This window comes from Cynara cardunculus (assembly GCF_001531365.2).
Source record: "Cynara cardunculus var. scolymus isolate 2C chromosome LG 15, CcrdV1, whole genome shotgun sequence".
Classification (NCBI taxonomy): Eukaryota; Viridiplantae; Streptophyta; class Magnoliopsida; order Asterales; family Asteraceae; genus Cynara; species Cynara cardunculus.
Window position 1 is genome coordinate 10,603,476 of NC_037542.1, and position 15,055 is coordinate 10,618,530.

Here is a 15,055-nt window from a genome sequence, read left to right on the forward strand (position 1 = left end):
TTTCTGTTTATTTTTTTGTTGGTTTGCTTTTACATGTTCGTTTAGAAGTCTTATTGGTGATTTGGTGGTTTGAAGTATTTGGCTCACACTTGGCCGGATATTTCAATTTCCTTTATGTCGAAAGAAATGGGTTTTTCCTGGTAGGGAAAATCAGTTATAGAAGATGGCATGTTCTGCTTTGGGTATATATGAATTAACATGAGCTGATAATTCATTGATATGTTGTTTTGGTTGATAATATCAATCTAAGCTACTTGGACTTTTTATTTGGACTTGATTGCTATAGAGTAGAACCATGTGTATCCATCTCTTCTTTAAACAAATGCTAAGATGGGTTGTTAAGTATGTAACAACTTTACGAAATATATTTTTGTTATTATTTTGAAAATTGCTTGTCATGTCTCTGTCCAGTGTACCAAACGCACCGTAAGGGTCTGACACAAATTATGTGTTATTTATAAGTTTTTTTTGTAGGTTTTTATATGTTCCAAATGCGGATATGTACACCACCAGATAATGGACGACTTCATTTACTGCATGTTCACTACTCAAATTAAAAACCACATTAACTGGAATCTGCTTCAACTTTGAAGAAAGTTGCAATGAGCAGTCGACGAGCCATTGACCAGTTGTTTAAGGTATAACCAATTTGATTAGGACAATATTATAAAAGTATGAAATTGTAATAGTTAAAGAATAAACTAATCACTTAATTTAGCTACAAGTATAAACAAATGGATGTAATAAAAAAGACTCAATGTTGGGATAAAAGAAAATAAACTAACTAAAAATTAGTTAAAATAGATGTTTTATACATTGAATAATCAATGCATATCACCTCTCCAAAAATCTATAATATTCATTCTAATATTCCATAAAGAAGAACCGCAAAAATACATATTTGATGTGATGCCCGTTGACGCGTATCTCAACAGTGTGTACAATTTTGCACACGTTAATTATCTTGCTATTGGTTTAAGGTTTTGTAAATATGATAACCGGAACTCTCACCGCATCTCTCAAATACTTTAACTAGGACTAATAGCCATTCTTTTGTTTAATGTGTTGTACATTTTATTTTCAATGCACCCAGGAATTCCTTCTTGTTGCCTTTATATGCTAATTTTGAATAAATATTTATTAGTTTAGTATTTTTCTTTTTGGTTGGTATAGCGCAGGTGTAAATTGTATTGTCTCCTCACAGTGTCTCCGGAGAGTAACTCAGATGATTTAGACGACTGCAACTCACATCGGAAGCCAATATCCCAAAGGTATGACTTTAGATACCTCCACATTGTAACCCTCCAACATGTAGTATTTTCTTAGCTTATCAAAGTTGTATGTCAGTGTCACTTAAACAGGTTTTATACCCCCTCATGCCCATTTTGAATGTCATTTACTGTTGGTTTTCTTCCCCATTTTTTTATCTTCTTTCATTTTAGGATCTTCAGTGTTGTGAAATGATGATTAACTTAATGGAAGCATTCATCCACCACCTGCCTTTGGGCCATCACCTGATCTTGAACCCTTGCACTTGAAGCAAAGGAATCAGCATCTCAGAATGGGAATAATGTTGTAAATGGCCACACAAACTTTCCCAAGTATTTATCTATGCCTATGCGGATTTTTTGCACATGTATAGTTCTAGTATAAGCATACATATTATGATTATCACTGTCAGGCAAAGGAATTAATATAAAATGGCCACCATTCATGAGATTTATTTTCATAAAGTAGTGAAAAATACTTGAGCAAGAAATTCAAAGCAATACTCTTCAAAAAGGAAAAAAAGATCAATGTGATTCAAATAGATAGACTTGTAACTGCCAATGCATCAACTGATGTGATCTAATACAGTATATGCTATAACAACTGCATTTACTAGTGGATTCTAAATCTCCATGAGCAGGCCTTCTTTAGCATGTTAAATGTATGATTTTGAACAGAGCCCTAAAATTTTTGGGACTAATTTTACATTGTTTAGGGTCATTCATCAATGAATGTGAAAACTATAGCCCACCCTCAGTGCCCCTTTAATTTCTACTAGAAAACAAAAGTAGTACACCTTATCTCGCATCTATGATTTGCATATATGTATCTTCGATATCTCATTGTATAGTATAATAGAAAGTTCTAGGTGTAACAGGTCCTTCAAAAGGATTGGAACAACTTTCTTTTTTTGCTGCCTTTATAATTACTTGTAGCATGTGAATTTTCGATCATTGTGCTAAATATTTGATCTTTTGCTTTCTAAGATAAATTCCTTAGATATCCATTATTTATCTTAAGATGGTTGATGGTGATCTTGATTTGGGAAAAGATACTAAATCATGCTATTTCAATCAGGAGAAGATAGTTTCCTAATATTATGGTGATATCTTGATGGAAGATTCACATCATACCTATTGGGTTTTTCGGTCCTCACTTTGCCAATTAAAAAAGATACTAAATGCGATCAAAATATTCAACCATCCCAAGAAAACAACTCACGAAGGAATAAAAGGCAGGGAGAAATGGAAACTTGATGATGAAAGAACCAAAGAGGAAATAACTACATAAACCGCAGGAGAAATGTAACAGGTTAGGCATTATGGGAGAAAGAGGTTCCGGAAAATTCATCCAAGATCAGAAAGAAAATATGTCTCATTTGGAGAGAAAGTGGGGTGGAAGATGTAGATATGTGATGATAAATTGGTGGCCGAATTCTACAATGAGCTTGGAATCAGAAGAGGAATACATACACCCTTTCACACGGTTCTTTATAACAACCGTGTAAAAAGGTCAGAGGATCTTTTTGAATGGTTTCTTTACCACATAACCATTTGAAATGGGACTTCAAAAATCACAGACACTATTTTAAATGGTTTTCTCTAAAACTGTGTAAATAGGGGAGTTTAAAAAAGTCAGTTGTTTAGTAATGGGTGTCAATTACAGCCGTGGGGTGTGCACTCAACAGCGGTGGATCGAGAATGAAACATGGCTAGATCACAAGTTGAGTTAATTTTACAGGTTCCTTTTGTTGTTTTTCTTCTTGTTATGGTTCAATTCTCAACGGTCTTAGTTAATTTGATGCATCATGCTCTATTAGATTTCACTTTTTTTGTTTGTTTTCTTGTTGTTGCTTAGTTTAAACATCTTGGATTGAGTTTTTGGATAATTTCTTGGATTTTTATTTAAACTGAAATTTTGGAATGGATGGTACCATATTGAGATGATCTTAGTGCTTTAGTCTTTTATAAAGTTTATGTTTTTCCGATTCGTAATTTAATCTCCATCATAGTAATAATGTTATTTGTTTATTTGACTTTGTTTGATAAGTTCGCTAATCAATGCATTTCTTTGAATGATATTGTTTCAAAAAAGTTCCCGTCTTTTAAAATTCATGTTGGGTTCATTGGCTTTTAATTATGATTTTATAAAAGTTCGTTTTTGATTTGTTTTTGTTGACACTTAATACCATCCTCAAACCAAAATCTTTTAAAGTAATCTCATTTGTACCAAGTAGATTTCTGTTTTTAGTTAGTTTCTTTAAGCTTAATTGATCAAACCGGGTAGCATACCTAAGTGACATACATGCATTTGGTTTTAACACAATTCACTCCTTGAAAAGAACGATACCTAACTTAATTATCACTTTCCGGTTTAAGTTAGCTTTATAAATTTAAACCTTCTTATGCGTTCAACGACGTGTACAAGGCGCCGTGTCGGGGACTTGTGCACTTAGATTAACTGTTTTATGTTAAATTTGTTTCTATGCATTATTTTTTTAACAGATTGCTACTTGGTACATGATAATGGCGTTTTGCAGTTCGCTTGCTTGATCTTTTGTGGGTCAGGTAAGTCTTCTTTCCTTTATTTTTAGTTTTTGAGTGTGTTTACTTTGGCGTGCTTAGTGTAAGTATTCTCTTTAAAAAATAGCTTTTTTGGTGCGTTTATTATTAGTTTAGTTTTTACTTTTACAATTTTTTAGTTTGATTGTTTATTAGGTTGCCTCCCACGTAGATCTAAGTTTTGATCTGATTGCGGTTAATAACTAGTTTCTTAAGTTACATGCACCACACTTGATTTAAAAAATATTTGCCAAGAATTTGGAGTGCATTCTTAAGTTGCATGCACCACACTTGAAACTGAAAGATGGGCTTGAAATAAGAACTCTTTAATCAAAGAGCCTAGGATTGAATTAAAATTCGCAAAAATTTAATGAGTGACACTGAAGATATAGAAATCCAACACCACCACCGAATCACCCTCCATTAGAAACTTATTTCCAATCGGAGCATACGAAAACCCATCCCCGATATCCTTAACGGGTGATGATGATACCTATTATGAGATCCGCCTTCATCTCATTCAATAGCTTCCAAACTTCCATGGCCTATCAAAAGAAGAATCGTGTTATCACTTAATTATACTAATTTATCGCCATTTGCGATACCAACAATATTTAAGGTCTCACCTGAACACCTTAGGCTTATATTGTTCCCTTTTTCTCTAAGAGGGGGAGCAAAACAGTGGTTTATATTACTTGAGCCAAGAAACATTTTTTCACCTAGGATGGTTGGTATGTAAAAGAAGTTTTTAGCCGAGTACTTTAATAGCAAAATTGTGGAGATATGCCGAGCGATCTCCAATTTTCAACAACAACATGGGGAAGAGTTTCACGAGGCATTTGAGTGATTCAAAGAGCTTCTTTGTTTGTGTCCTCACCATGATCATACTCCAACATGAATTTTGGTGAAGACATTTTTGGATGGCTTAGACCCTACTCGCTGAGGGCTAATTAATGCCGCAAGTGGGGGAACGATGAAGTACTAGAATGATGAAGAGGCATGGACATTCTTAGAAGCATACAATTGAAACCTTGCATCATACAAATTTTTCACAAGTGACTCATAGGACAGTGTCATTAGTATCTAGTATCTATTAATTACTGCTGCTACTACTCAGTCTATCATTATATATGACCCTCTATCTCCCCCCTTTGTGGATGTAGACTATCTCACTATAGCATAAGCACACTAAATCCTCGTGTTCTTATTGTTTTCATTAGTAGATCTTTATTGCATCACCATTGTGGTTGTTATCTCTTTGCTCGGTATTTTGTTAGACACTTTGAGATCTATTTCTTTCACATTTTTGTTGGGTTTTATCCACTAGTTGTTTGTTTGGGACGTTGGTGCTTTATTGAAGTTGTTAGATTATCGCTCAACATCTCAACCTGTTTTTATTGGTTGCAGAGTGATGGTTTTGTTTGACATTTGCCACACTTAGAGAAGCTTGTCGCAATATGAACATACATCCAAGCTAAAAAAATTCGGACATACAACATGATTGTAGCAACCATACAAAGATTACAGATTCAATTACATATAACCTGTTCATGAATTTGCTTCTACTAACATGACCAGAAATACATTTCATTAATGTACAATGGTTACTTTTTTATCTTCATGAAATCATGAAGTAGGGTAAGAGGCCTGCATAGCAATGCCACAAAGGCCTTCTTTTGCAACAACATCCCTTTGTATCATTATGTACCCCTCTTCACCCCAACTTGTTCCCCAGGAGTTCTTCACCAGCTAATACTTGGTTCCGTCATCACTCGTTCCATAACCAACTGCAGTAACACAATGATCGAGTTCCGTGCCACACTCTCCTGTAAACACACCACTAGAGTAGAACTGGAAGTCRGACCCACTAGCATCAATGGCAACAGAGACGGGTTGACTAGATACAGCCTTCAACAGTGCACTTTCGCTATTAGCAGGAACATCTTCATGGCCGGTAATGGTTGCTGCATGGTTAGATGCCTCGTTGCTGTTGCAGGTGCCGTCCACTCCATTGTACGGATAGTTGCTCTCTGTAGTGAGGCCTTTATTGCTTAGGATGAATTCAAAGGCGTTGTCCATAAGACCACCCTCACATCCCTGATCTATGCCGCTAGTATCGCAGTCCACGAGCTCTTGTTCGGATAGAGACACTAATTTACCCGTTTTCAGTTGGGTTATGCCTTCCATAGCTGCCACAGCMGAAAATGCCCAGCAACATCCTACATATCATTGTGAAACATAGATGTCCGAAAGCGAATCTAATTCTGCTAACAAGCGCATCCTAGTATTTGGACAAAGTCTGATTAATTTGTGAAATTCCCAAAATAAATTCTGCTTACCACATTGGCCTTGGTCTTTAATAGGTGTTACTGCACCTTTCTTTCTCCAATCCAGTGATGATGGAACTGCTGTCAAGTTTTCGTACCTGAAAGCGGAGGTGGATGGGGAGCATTCGTGTGCCAGGAACCGGTTCCTTGTGCTCCTGAACTCTTCGTTTGTAAGGTCTGCAAACTCGTTGACTGCTAGTTTGTAATGTTTGTTCATAGCATTGTTGAATGAATCTATGTACCGAACATTCTCATGAAAAACTTTCGAGCGTTGTTCCTTCTCATCAGCATCCTTGTAGACAAGTCCATAACGAGCCATCCATTGCTCGTGGCTATCATAGCCAGAAGTTTCCGGGAGGAACCGGGATGCGGTATATGAAAGCAAAGTAGCTGAGAAGAAGAGTAAAACCAAACATGCTAGGGAAGTTCGGTTTGTGGATGATATGGTGTTGTTAGGAATAAGAAACAGGGATCTCAGGTGGAGTGAACTCTTGATCTAGAGATCGGCTTTCTATGGAACAGAAGTGATTTTGTCCTCGTATGAAGAATTAATTAAAATATTCCTCTTCAAGTTCGTAGAGGAGAAGATATTCTGATTTGGATATATTAATTATAACGTAATATATATATGTTGTTTACATTGATGAATATCAGTCTAAGATACCGTTGTGTACCCATTTGTTTATTTAATGATAGGTTATGTAACCCTGTAAAACATAACATGGCCATTATTTTGATTTTTACCTGTGCTCTATATCTGAGGTATAATTATTATTTGTGGCCTTCCTTTTTATTTTCTAGTTGGTTTGCTTTACATGTTTGTTTAGAAGTCTGGTTGGTGTTTTAAATATTTTACACACACTAGCCCTGACATTTCAATTTCTCTTGCACGGTGTCCTGGAACTCTTAACCCAGTATTAATTTGGCTTTATTATGTCAAAAGAAATGGTTTCATCCATGCATGGAAAAATATTTGAAGAAGATGATACCATGTTCTGATTTGGGTATATTAATTATTATGAGCTAAATATGTATTGTATATGTTGTTTAGATTGATTATATATATCTGAGGACTTCTTTCATGATCTGATACACTAGTGAATTATTTGTAGTCTTTTTGTGTAGGTTTTTAGATATTCGAATTGCGGATACTTATACGCTTGTTCGATGGCGATCTTATGATAGCTAGATGATGTACTCCAGAAACTTAACCACTATGTGGACTGCTGAATCTACTGCATGTTGGCTAGTCATATTTAAACCACTGTAACTGACTGCAATTGGAATGAATGTCCACTTATCAAGAAAGTTACAGTGAGCAGTGGAAATATATGAGGTTGTAACTGTTTAAGAGTAATCAGTGACCAGACCGGAGATTTAATCATTTTATCCCTCCAAAACTTGATAAGAGGAATCGAGAGTTTGGATGAATTAAATCTCCTCCGGTCACTGATCGTTTTACCCAGAGGGTAGATTTGATCATTTTGATGGACTCCTTCCTAGCTATTTATCCCATCCGTGGGTTTGGATTTTTAATCTTTGGTCGATCATGAAGCTATTTTTGTTAATAATAGTTGCTCGGTAATACAAACTTCACTCTACTCAGTTGCTCAGTGAAAAGTGCAATAGACCAACTGTTTTCTCCTTTTTGTAGAATGACATTCCATAAGATCGATACTTCAATAGAAAACAAATAGTATTCATCAGAGAGAAGTTTCACTCTTTCCTTTTTTATCCACGTCGCTCCTTGTACTTTTTCAAACCATGGGAGGAACCGGTTTAGTTCACCTTGATGAGGAGCTCCTCCTCAATTGCAAGAACCGATCCTTGCTCCGAAATGTGGGGCCCATCTCTAATAAATTAATGAAAATAATTACTGACAGCGTCCCAAATTAAGTATCAATATTTTTACTTATGTTTGTCTTAAAATAAATGTTCAATTTCAAATATAAAACTAAATTTTCAAGCCCACCCTTAATCAATGTAAAAATATTTAAAGTTGATAAGATAGATGAATTAATTAAATGGACTCCTGACTTGATATGGCGTGCTATGCTGGCATGGCCGGGTATCGTATGAAAATTTTGGGTACAGGTCGATCTTGGCCGGAGTCCACACGTTGCATATGCAAGTTGGATATCGTGATAGACATGATAAATCAGAGTCTAGGGCTCATTAATTTATGATGCGAGATTAATTATTATCTACAGTTTGGCAAAAAAAATTGGTGATCTCCCCTCTCCTAATACGAAGCAGTGCACTGATTTGGCTTACATTTTGATTATTGTAATCATGGGGTAAGTATTTGTTGTAACCTCTACATGTTGATTATATAATCTTGGGTTCGTTGAGAGGACGTACACCGATTGTAATAAGGCCGTGGAATCTTTTAAAATATGCTTTTGTCATTATTTGTTTGCTTCATTTGCTTAGCATTGTTGTTGTGAGACATTATTTGTCGTTTGTCCCTTTGTTGACCCATATATTTCGTATCGGTTGTGGGTTTGCTTGTCATGACACTTCTTTGGTATATGGTGCGTGTGATTTGGGTTTAGGATGAGCAGTGATTTATTTCCTAACATACTCCATCCAACGCCAATAAGATCAATTACATTTGTAAATGAACCATGTTCTTGAACCCATCAAGATAACTTACCATTAAAAGTTGCTTCGCTTATTGAATTCTATCAGGACCAAATGTGCGCAAACCATTAATTGCCCACAAGGTTCACATGTATATTAGTTTGGATCCCTTTGTACCATCATGAATGAACTGAACTATTCAAGTGCTTGAATGCAGCTAGACAACCTACCATTGAAGGTTGCTTCACTTCTTGACCCAGAATTTCATGCACAGAGTCTTGAATCAACCAAACAAAATTTCTACAAGGCCATGACCAACATCAATTGCTTCCAAGCCATTAATACATCTGCAAATGCTCAATGCACCCTGCACACTATAACATAAGAAGCTCTATGTAATCCTATTCCTCACCGCACCTAACATAAGAAATGGTTGTCTACTTGGGGGTGGTATATATTCGTAACCTTTACAACACCTCTTTTAATTGCCACAAAATTTCAATATAGTAAAAGCCACTTGAAACCAAAAAGTTTGATGATGCCACTTTATTCAACTAAAGAAGACCCAAAGAAGGCCTAGATGACGTAGTGGGACACCAGTCAAGTAGTCTACAAATTGCAGCTAAGTAAGTGTCAGATGAGTGTTTACTAAGTTATTTAAAGCTAACTTAGTAAACACTTATCTGACACTTACTTTACAAGGTGAGCATGATAAAGACCACAAATCTTACTCAGTAAGAGGCATGACAAGGAACGAGAATCTTATCCCTAAATGATGGTGACGACTCTTACGTCGTCACGTTTATCGGCAGAACGTACTTGCCAACAATCTTACTATGTCATTCTAATGACCAAGAATATTATCCGGTAAGGTAAGCAAAGATGGTGACTCTTACAGGTAAACCCCGCTTTTTGTAAAGCTGAAATTATGAATTGCAGCTAGATCCATTGGTTGGCGTTACAAAACTAGTTTCTATACATAACAACTAAATAATATATGCCAGCAAGTTTGTTAATTGTTAAAAATAAATAAAACCAATAAAAAGTTATTGTATTATTCATACATTAAATATTTAAGATAATTAAACATGTCAAGTGCTTGTTGTGCTTGTATTTTTCCTATTCTTAGCATTAATTTTTGTTCCAATTTTTGTCAGACTAGCACTCCTTTGCATCATATTGTGTTTTGTGTCGACTTGTCGTTTGCTCTTGTGGTTTTGGTTGATTTTGAGGTTATTTATATGCTCGAGATGCAAGTTTTAATTGAAATCACGATATGATTTATGGCGTCCTTGATGTGATTCCAAATAAGCATGCATTGGCATGATAATGAGCCGTAAATGGTAGGTGCGGATCTACAATATGGTGCCACAGACAACCACTAATATATTCCGTCATAGTGTAAATTTTTATTACGGCCCTTAAATATGCTACCACTGTGATTTGTTTCATGCTACCCTGAAAATTGAGAGGCTACAATAGTGTATGAAAACTTAAATTTTGAGTTTTAATGGTTAATAACGGTACTTGGAATACAAAAACTCTATCTGTAAATCTTTGAAATTGCACCAATTTCGTAGTGTTTTGTATTGTAATATGTAGATGTAATATATTTTTAAGTTTATATAATCATATTCAGTTTGTTTAATTTTATATTATTTCGTGCTACAACTGAAAGAAAAGCTTGATCTGGTAAATGCTCATTCCCAAGCATATATTGAAGAGCAAAACATTGTTGAACACGTACAAGGGTTGAAGCAAGCATAACGGCAAAAACATGTTCGTGGGTAATTTGATCACATCTAGCTCGTCTAAGCTTGGACTAAGGCGATTCAGAAAATGTTGCCAGAAAGATAAGAGAAAAATTAATGAACCATGCCAAAAAAGAAGAAAATGGGCACAATTGTGCAGATTGGGTAGAATGTTTTTGGCATGGACCATGCCAAAATATACACAAACGTAAATGACTAGCTGAAAATGCATTTTTTAAGATAGGTAACTTGGAATTTCATCCCATAATTCACTGTTGGTGTAAATCCACCTTTTGATGCATGGTTGAATTTAGTGCAAGAAACATCATATTCAAAATCTATCCCTCTTCCTTTGCTCTCATTCTTCTTCCTCTCTTCTTTTCTTTTCCTTTTTTTTTTTTTTTGTTTTCAATAAGAATGGAGTTATATTTGATCTTGAAGATCTATGTTTGTAATGTATTCTCATTGTGTATTTTAGTTTTCCTGTATTTGATTTATACTTTGTTCATTTTCGTTGATTGATGTTGCGTTTTAGTTTGATTATGTCTGTCTTTGTTCTCTTTAACTTAGCCGAGTAAATTAATCTTTGTTTGGGTGGTTGGGTTGAACCTCTTTGTGATTAATAGGTAAGTATATTAATATTGTCCTCGCTATCATTCATTGGCAGCCTGTGAAGCTCCTTCTTTATAATACGCCTCGAACAAACATGTTTTGCTAGGATACGGGCATGCCAAATGTTGATACCCATATTCTGAGACTAAAAGATGTATATAAGAGTGCAAATGTAAGATAAACACTATAAAACCTAAGTCGATGATGATTTTGCTGTTACTTAATAAAACTATAGGAGGACATTCATCTACATATCAATCCCAAAATCCAAACGCAGTATAGCTCCAGCTTGGAAGTTCTATTGAGTTTTCAATCCATAAGAAGGCCAGCTCAATGGAGAAGGATTACCCATTTGAAGAATTCATTCGAACCATGATTGTAAGCGAGAAACTAGAGTTGGATTTATAGAATAAGAATTTCATCATGCAACAATAGAGGGCTAAGCGTTAAAAAACAAGGCAGCGATGATTGCAAAGATTGTGGCAATTAATGCAGAACATTAATGTAGTATTCATCCAGTAGACAATGGTACCGCGGAAACAGTGAGGATCCTCATAATCAACAGGGTATCGACAAATTAGCAATATAAGAAGATGTCCAGATACCAAGAAGAGGGAAGTTGGGGGCTTATGAACAGCCTGGAAGAGAGCCTCCAATTTACCAGCAAATAAACTTGCTGGTCGAAAGTTGCATTTAAAGTCAATATCAAGTATTGCACTGGGCTATTCAAGAAAAGTCATTAGGATATATATTCAAGAAAAGTTATACACCAGATATAAGGTTCATGTATTTACTCCATTCTGAGAGCTAACCTTGTAGATTGGTGTATATAGTACATAGTAGGGGTTCAATTTGACTTGTATATACATGCAGGAACAAATGGACTAGCTAGTTGAAGAAGTATCTACATAACCAGTTGCCTCCAATTATGCAATAGCTGCTTGTGATTTCAATGAGATTCAATTTTTTGGCCAAAAAATCTACAGAAGCCCAAAATATAGAGCTACTGCAAGTGGAGTTGCCAATACAATATTGGTTACGAATCTTCTACAACAGCGACATGTCCCACAGTTATGAGTTGGGAACACTTTGCCCTTATCAAAGTTGCTGTTTCCATCGTACGAAACACAGAAGACTTTACGTAAACAAGTGTTCCATTCGCAACATGTCTAAGTTGGAGTTGTGCACACAATTTAACGTCTGAGTTCAGAGGGAATTAATACTGGAGCAAATAACAGCATAGGCAATTAAGTTTTTGATCATCACTAATTAATACAAAAATTCTGAAAGTTTTATCAGTAGGACCTTATAAAGTAATTATTAATTCATGAAGCCAAATTAAATATGTGATAATTATTTATTAGAAGATATTTTTCAATAACTTGTTCTCCTTTTCTGGAATTCTGCATTTGATTTCTTTCTCTACACATACCAATGAGAACAAATTATTCCATTTGTCAAAGTCTGACTTCAGAAATTTAAATTATTTATCTTCTTAGCAAATGTCTCATGACATTGGCTTTTTAAAGAAATCTTTTATTAGTAAAAAGAACGTTCACAATAACAAAATGGGGTCTAAAATGCAAAATCAATCAGTATCATGTTCTTTTTGAATGTGGAAAGTATAATTTTTTAAAGGAAGTAGAACTCTGATTACTAGAAACCTAAGGGTATATGACTGAAATCGTATATTGATATTAACTGTGAAGTCATAAGCATATATATTATAAAAAGGAATTGAAACTAGAACATTCAAAGTTGATCTTCAAACACATAATATTGCAACAAATTAGCAGCTTGAAAAATTGAGATCAACTGCAAGAAATAAAGACAGAAGAAACAACATTTTAGAAAGAGCAAAACGAAAACAGAACAGTTTGTATCATATCTGATGATGATGGAATCAATTTCTCTCACCGAAATTCACTCAAAACAGGAAGGAAGTTCAATTTTCAAGGAAAATATGGATTTGGCCATATGGGATTGGGGTTGTCAACAAACGGGGCCATCTCATACCCAGGACCAAGACCCAAATTGTGTTCAGACGGATTATTGATCCAATCTGTGAACCATTGAGGCCTTTGCATCCCCTCCATAGCACTCAGGTTATCGACCATAGGCCTTTTCTCCAATGCATGCATCGCGACTCCTCTTGTCATCATTTCATTAGCAGCGATCAAACTGTTACCACTAACAATGGTCTGTGGTCGAGGTGGTAGTGGTGGTGGTGCAGCTGCAGCTTTACCAGGAACTGCTTTCTTAAGTGATTCCATCCTCCTGCAAATGTCTTTCAGCGTTTGGTCCACCAACCCACCTAGATCATTCAAATCTGGCAGGATCAAGTTTGATATTGAGCCTTTCCCGGTCAAGCATTGGTACATCACCTCAGTCATCTCCTTCTCCCGATTCTCTTTGATCTGCTTTTTGAGCTGCTCATTCGCCTTAGTGATCCTCTGCCTGATGAAGCTTTCCTGATTCACCATCTTCTTGCTTTGTTCCATTTCTGGCATCCTCTTGAACTGAGCAAGAACACGCTGAACACCAATATTGTTGGGCCACACCTCGGGTTGAGCTTCGTATGGGCTATATATGATGGCACATGCATCAATGCCACATAAGGTGCTCAACTCATTCACCTTCTTCATCAAACCCTTCTTCCTTTTCTTGAAGGTGGCTTTCCTTGCCGAGTCATTGGTTATGAAAGCAAGCTTCACTTTCTTCCTAGTCATGGCAAGGCGTGAGCCAAAGAAGCAAAGAATGGATAGAAATATGGAAGTTTTGTGCGTGAGTTTCTTAGCTGCAAATGAGCATTGCTATATATACACCAGAGGTGGCAGATTTGACAAAATCATAGTACTAAAAATATGTTTTTATGAGGTTTTTATGGAAAATCATTAATTCAATGATTTTCTCAAATTCTGTAATTATGACAAAACATTAATTAATAAGATTATGATTGAATACATTTGATATTGTTTTCATAGTAATGTTTATCTCGTGATGGAATACAAAGAAAGTTATTATGTTCTTCGATAATTCTCGATCATGTTAGTTCCACTTGGTTTTTTTTTAAGTGAATATTAATCTTCATGTCTCGAAACAAATACAAGATTTTTGATTTTAGGAGTCTTAACACAAATACGGCATTTTTTTTTTTTTGATTTATAAAGTTTCAATCAAAAGCTACATATGTTCATTGATACAAAATAAAATTTTCTCGGAGTTTCGACCCCTTAATTTAGCCAAATAATATAAAAAGAGTATCCACATTAATGAAACACTTAACTCTTTCATAAAATTGATTGTCATTTTTTTTGTCACGCATGTTGGATCAACATCCTATAAACAACGTTTCTGAGTCATAAAACTCTCTTACTATATATTTCATAAATGTGTCAATTAACTTTTTATTTTTTAAGTTCAAAGCTAAAATATTTACTTTATGTCAAAATACTTTTGAATTTATAATGGGATAGAAATTACAATAACTAAAATTGAATAGACATTACACTGATAAAAATAAATCAATAAAAGTTCAATAACTTTATCGGATAAAAATCAAATTAAAACATTAAGGACTAGTTTATGACAAATTTCATTTAACAACAATAATGATAATAAAATACAATTATAACAAAAATCAAAATATAAAAACTATATAAGTTTGTTATATAAATTAAAGTTAATTAATTCTGTTTAATATTAAACTTATTTTAATAATAAAAAACTTCAATATTATTTTAAATGTAGGACATGGTTCTTTGAATTTGGATTCACCTCAAACTATCTACAATCCTCTACACCATTTCTTATATTTTGGTATAAAATTTGATGTAAATGATACATAACGTGATATATTTATGAATTCACCTATGAGTATTTCAAATATATTTCTTATTTATGAATTCATCTATGAGTATTTCAAATATATTTTTTATTTCTAACTCTTATT

The 15,055-nt window shown here is 34.8% G+C and overlaps 1 protein-coding gene, 1 non-coding gene and 1 pseudogene across 2 annotated transcripts; all 3 read right to left on the reverse strand.

Moving 5' to 3' along the window:
• Nucleotides 1-4,611: 4,611 nt before the first annotated feature.
• On the reverse strand, nt 4,612-4,715 carry LOC112528857. Its single transcript, XR_003070875.1, has one exon. It is a non-coding gene; the product is annotated as a small nucleolar RNA R71 (small nucleolar RNA).
• Nucleotides 4,716-5,456: 741 nt separating this feature from the next.
• Nucleotides 5,457-6,835, reverse strand: LOC112528520 (annotated as a pseudogene).
• Nucleotides 6,836-13,055: 6,220 nt separating this feature from the next.
• LOC112528522 (agamous-like MADS-box protein AGL80) lies at nt 13,056-13,832 on the reverse strand. Its single transcript, XM_025139550.1, has one exon. It carries the CDS (start codon nt 13,830-13,832, stop codon nt 13,056-13,058), a length of 777 nt encoding a protein of 258 aa, XP_024995318.1.
• Between the last annotated feature and the right edge of the window lie 1,223 nt (nt 13,833-15,055).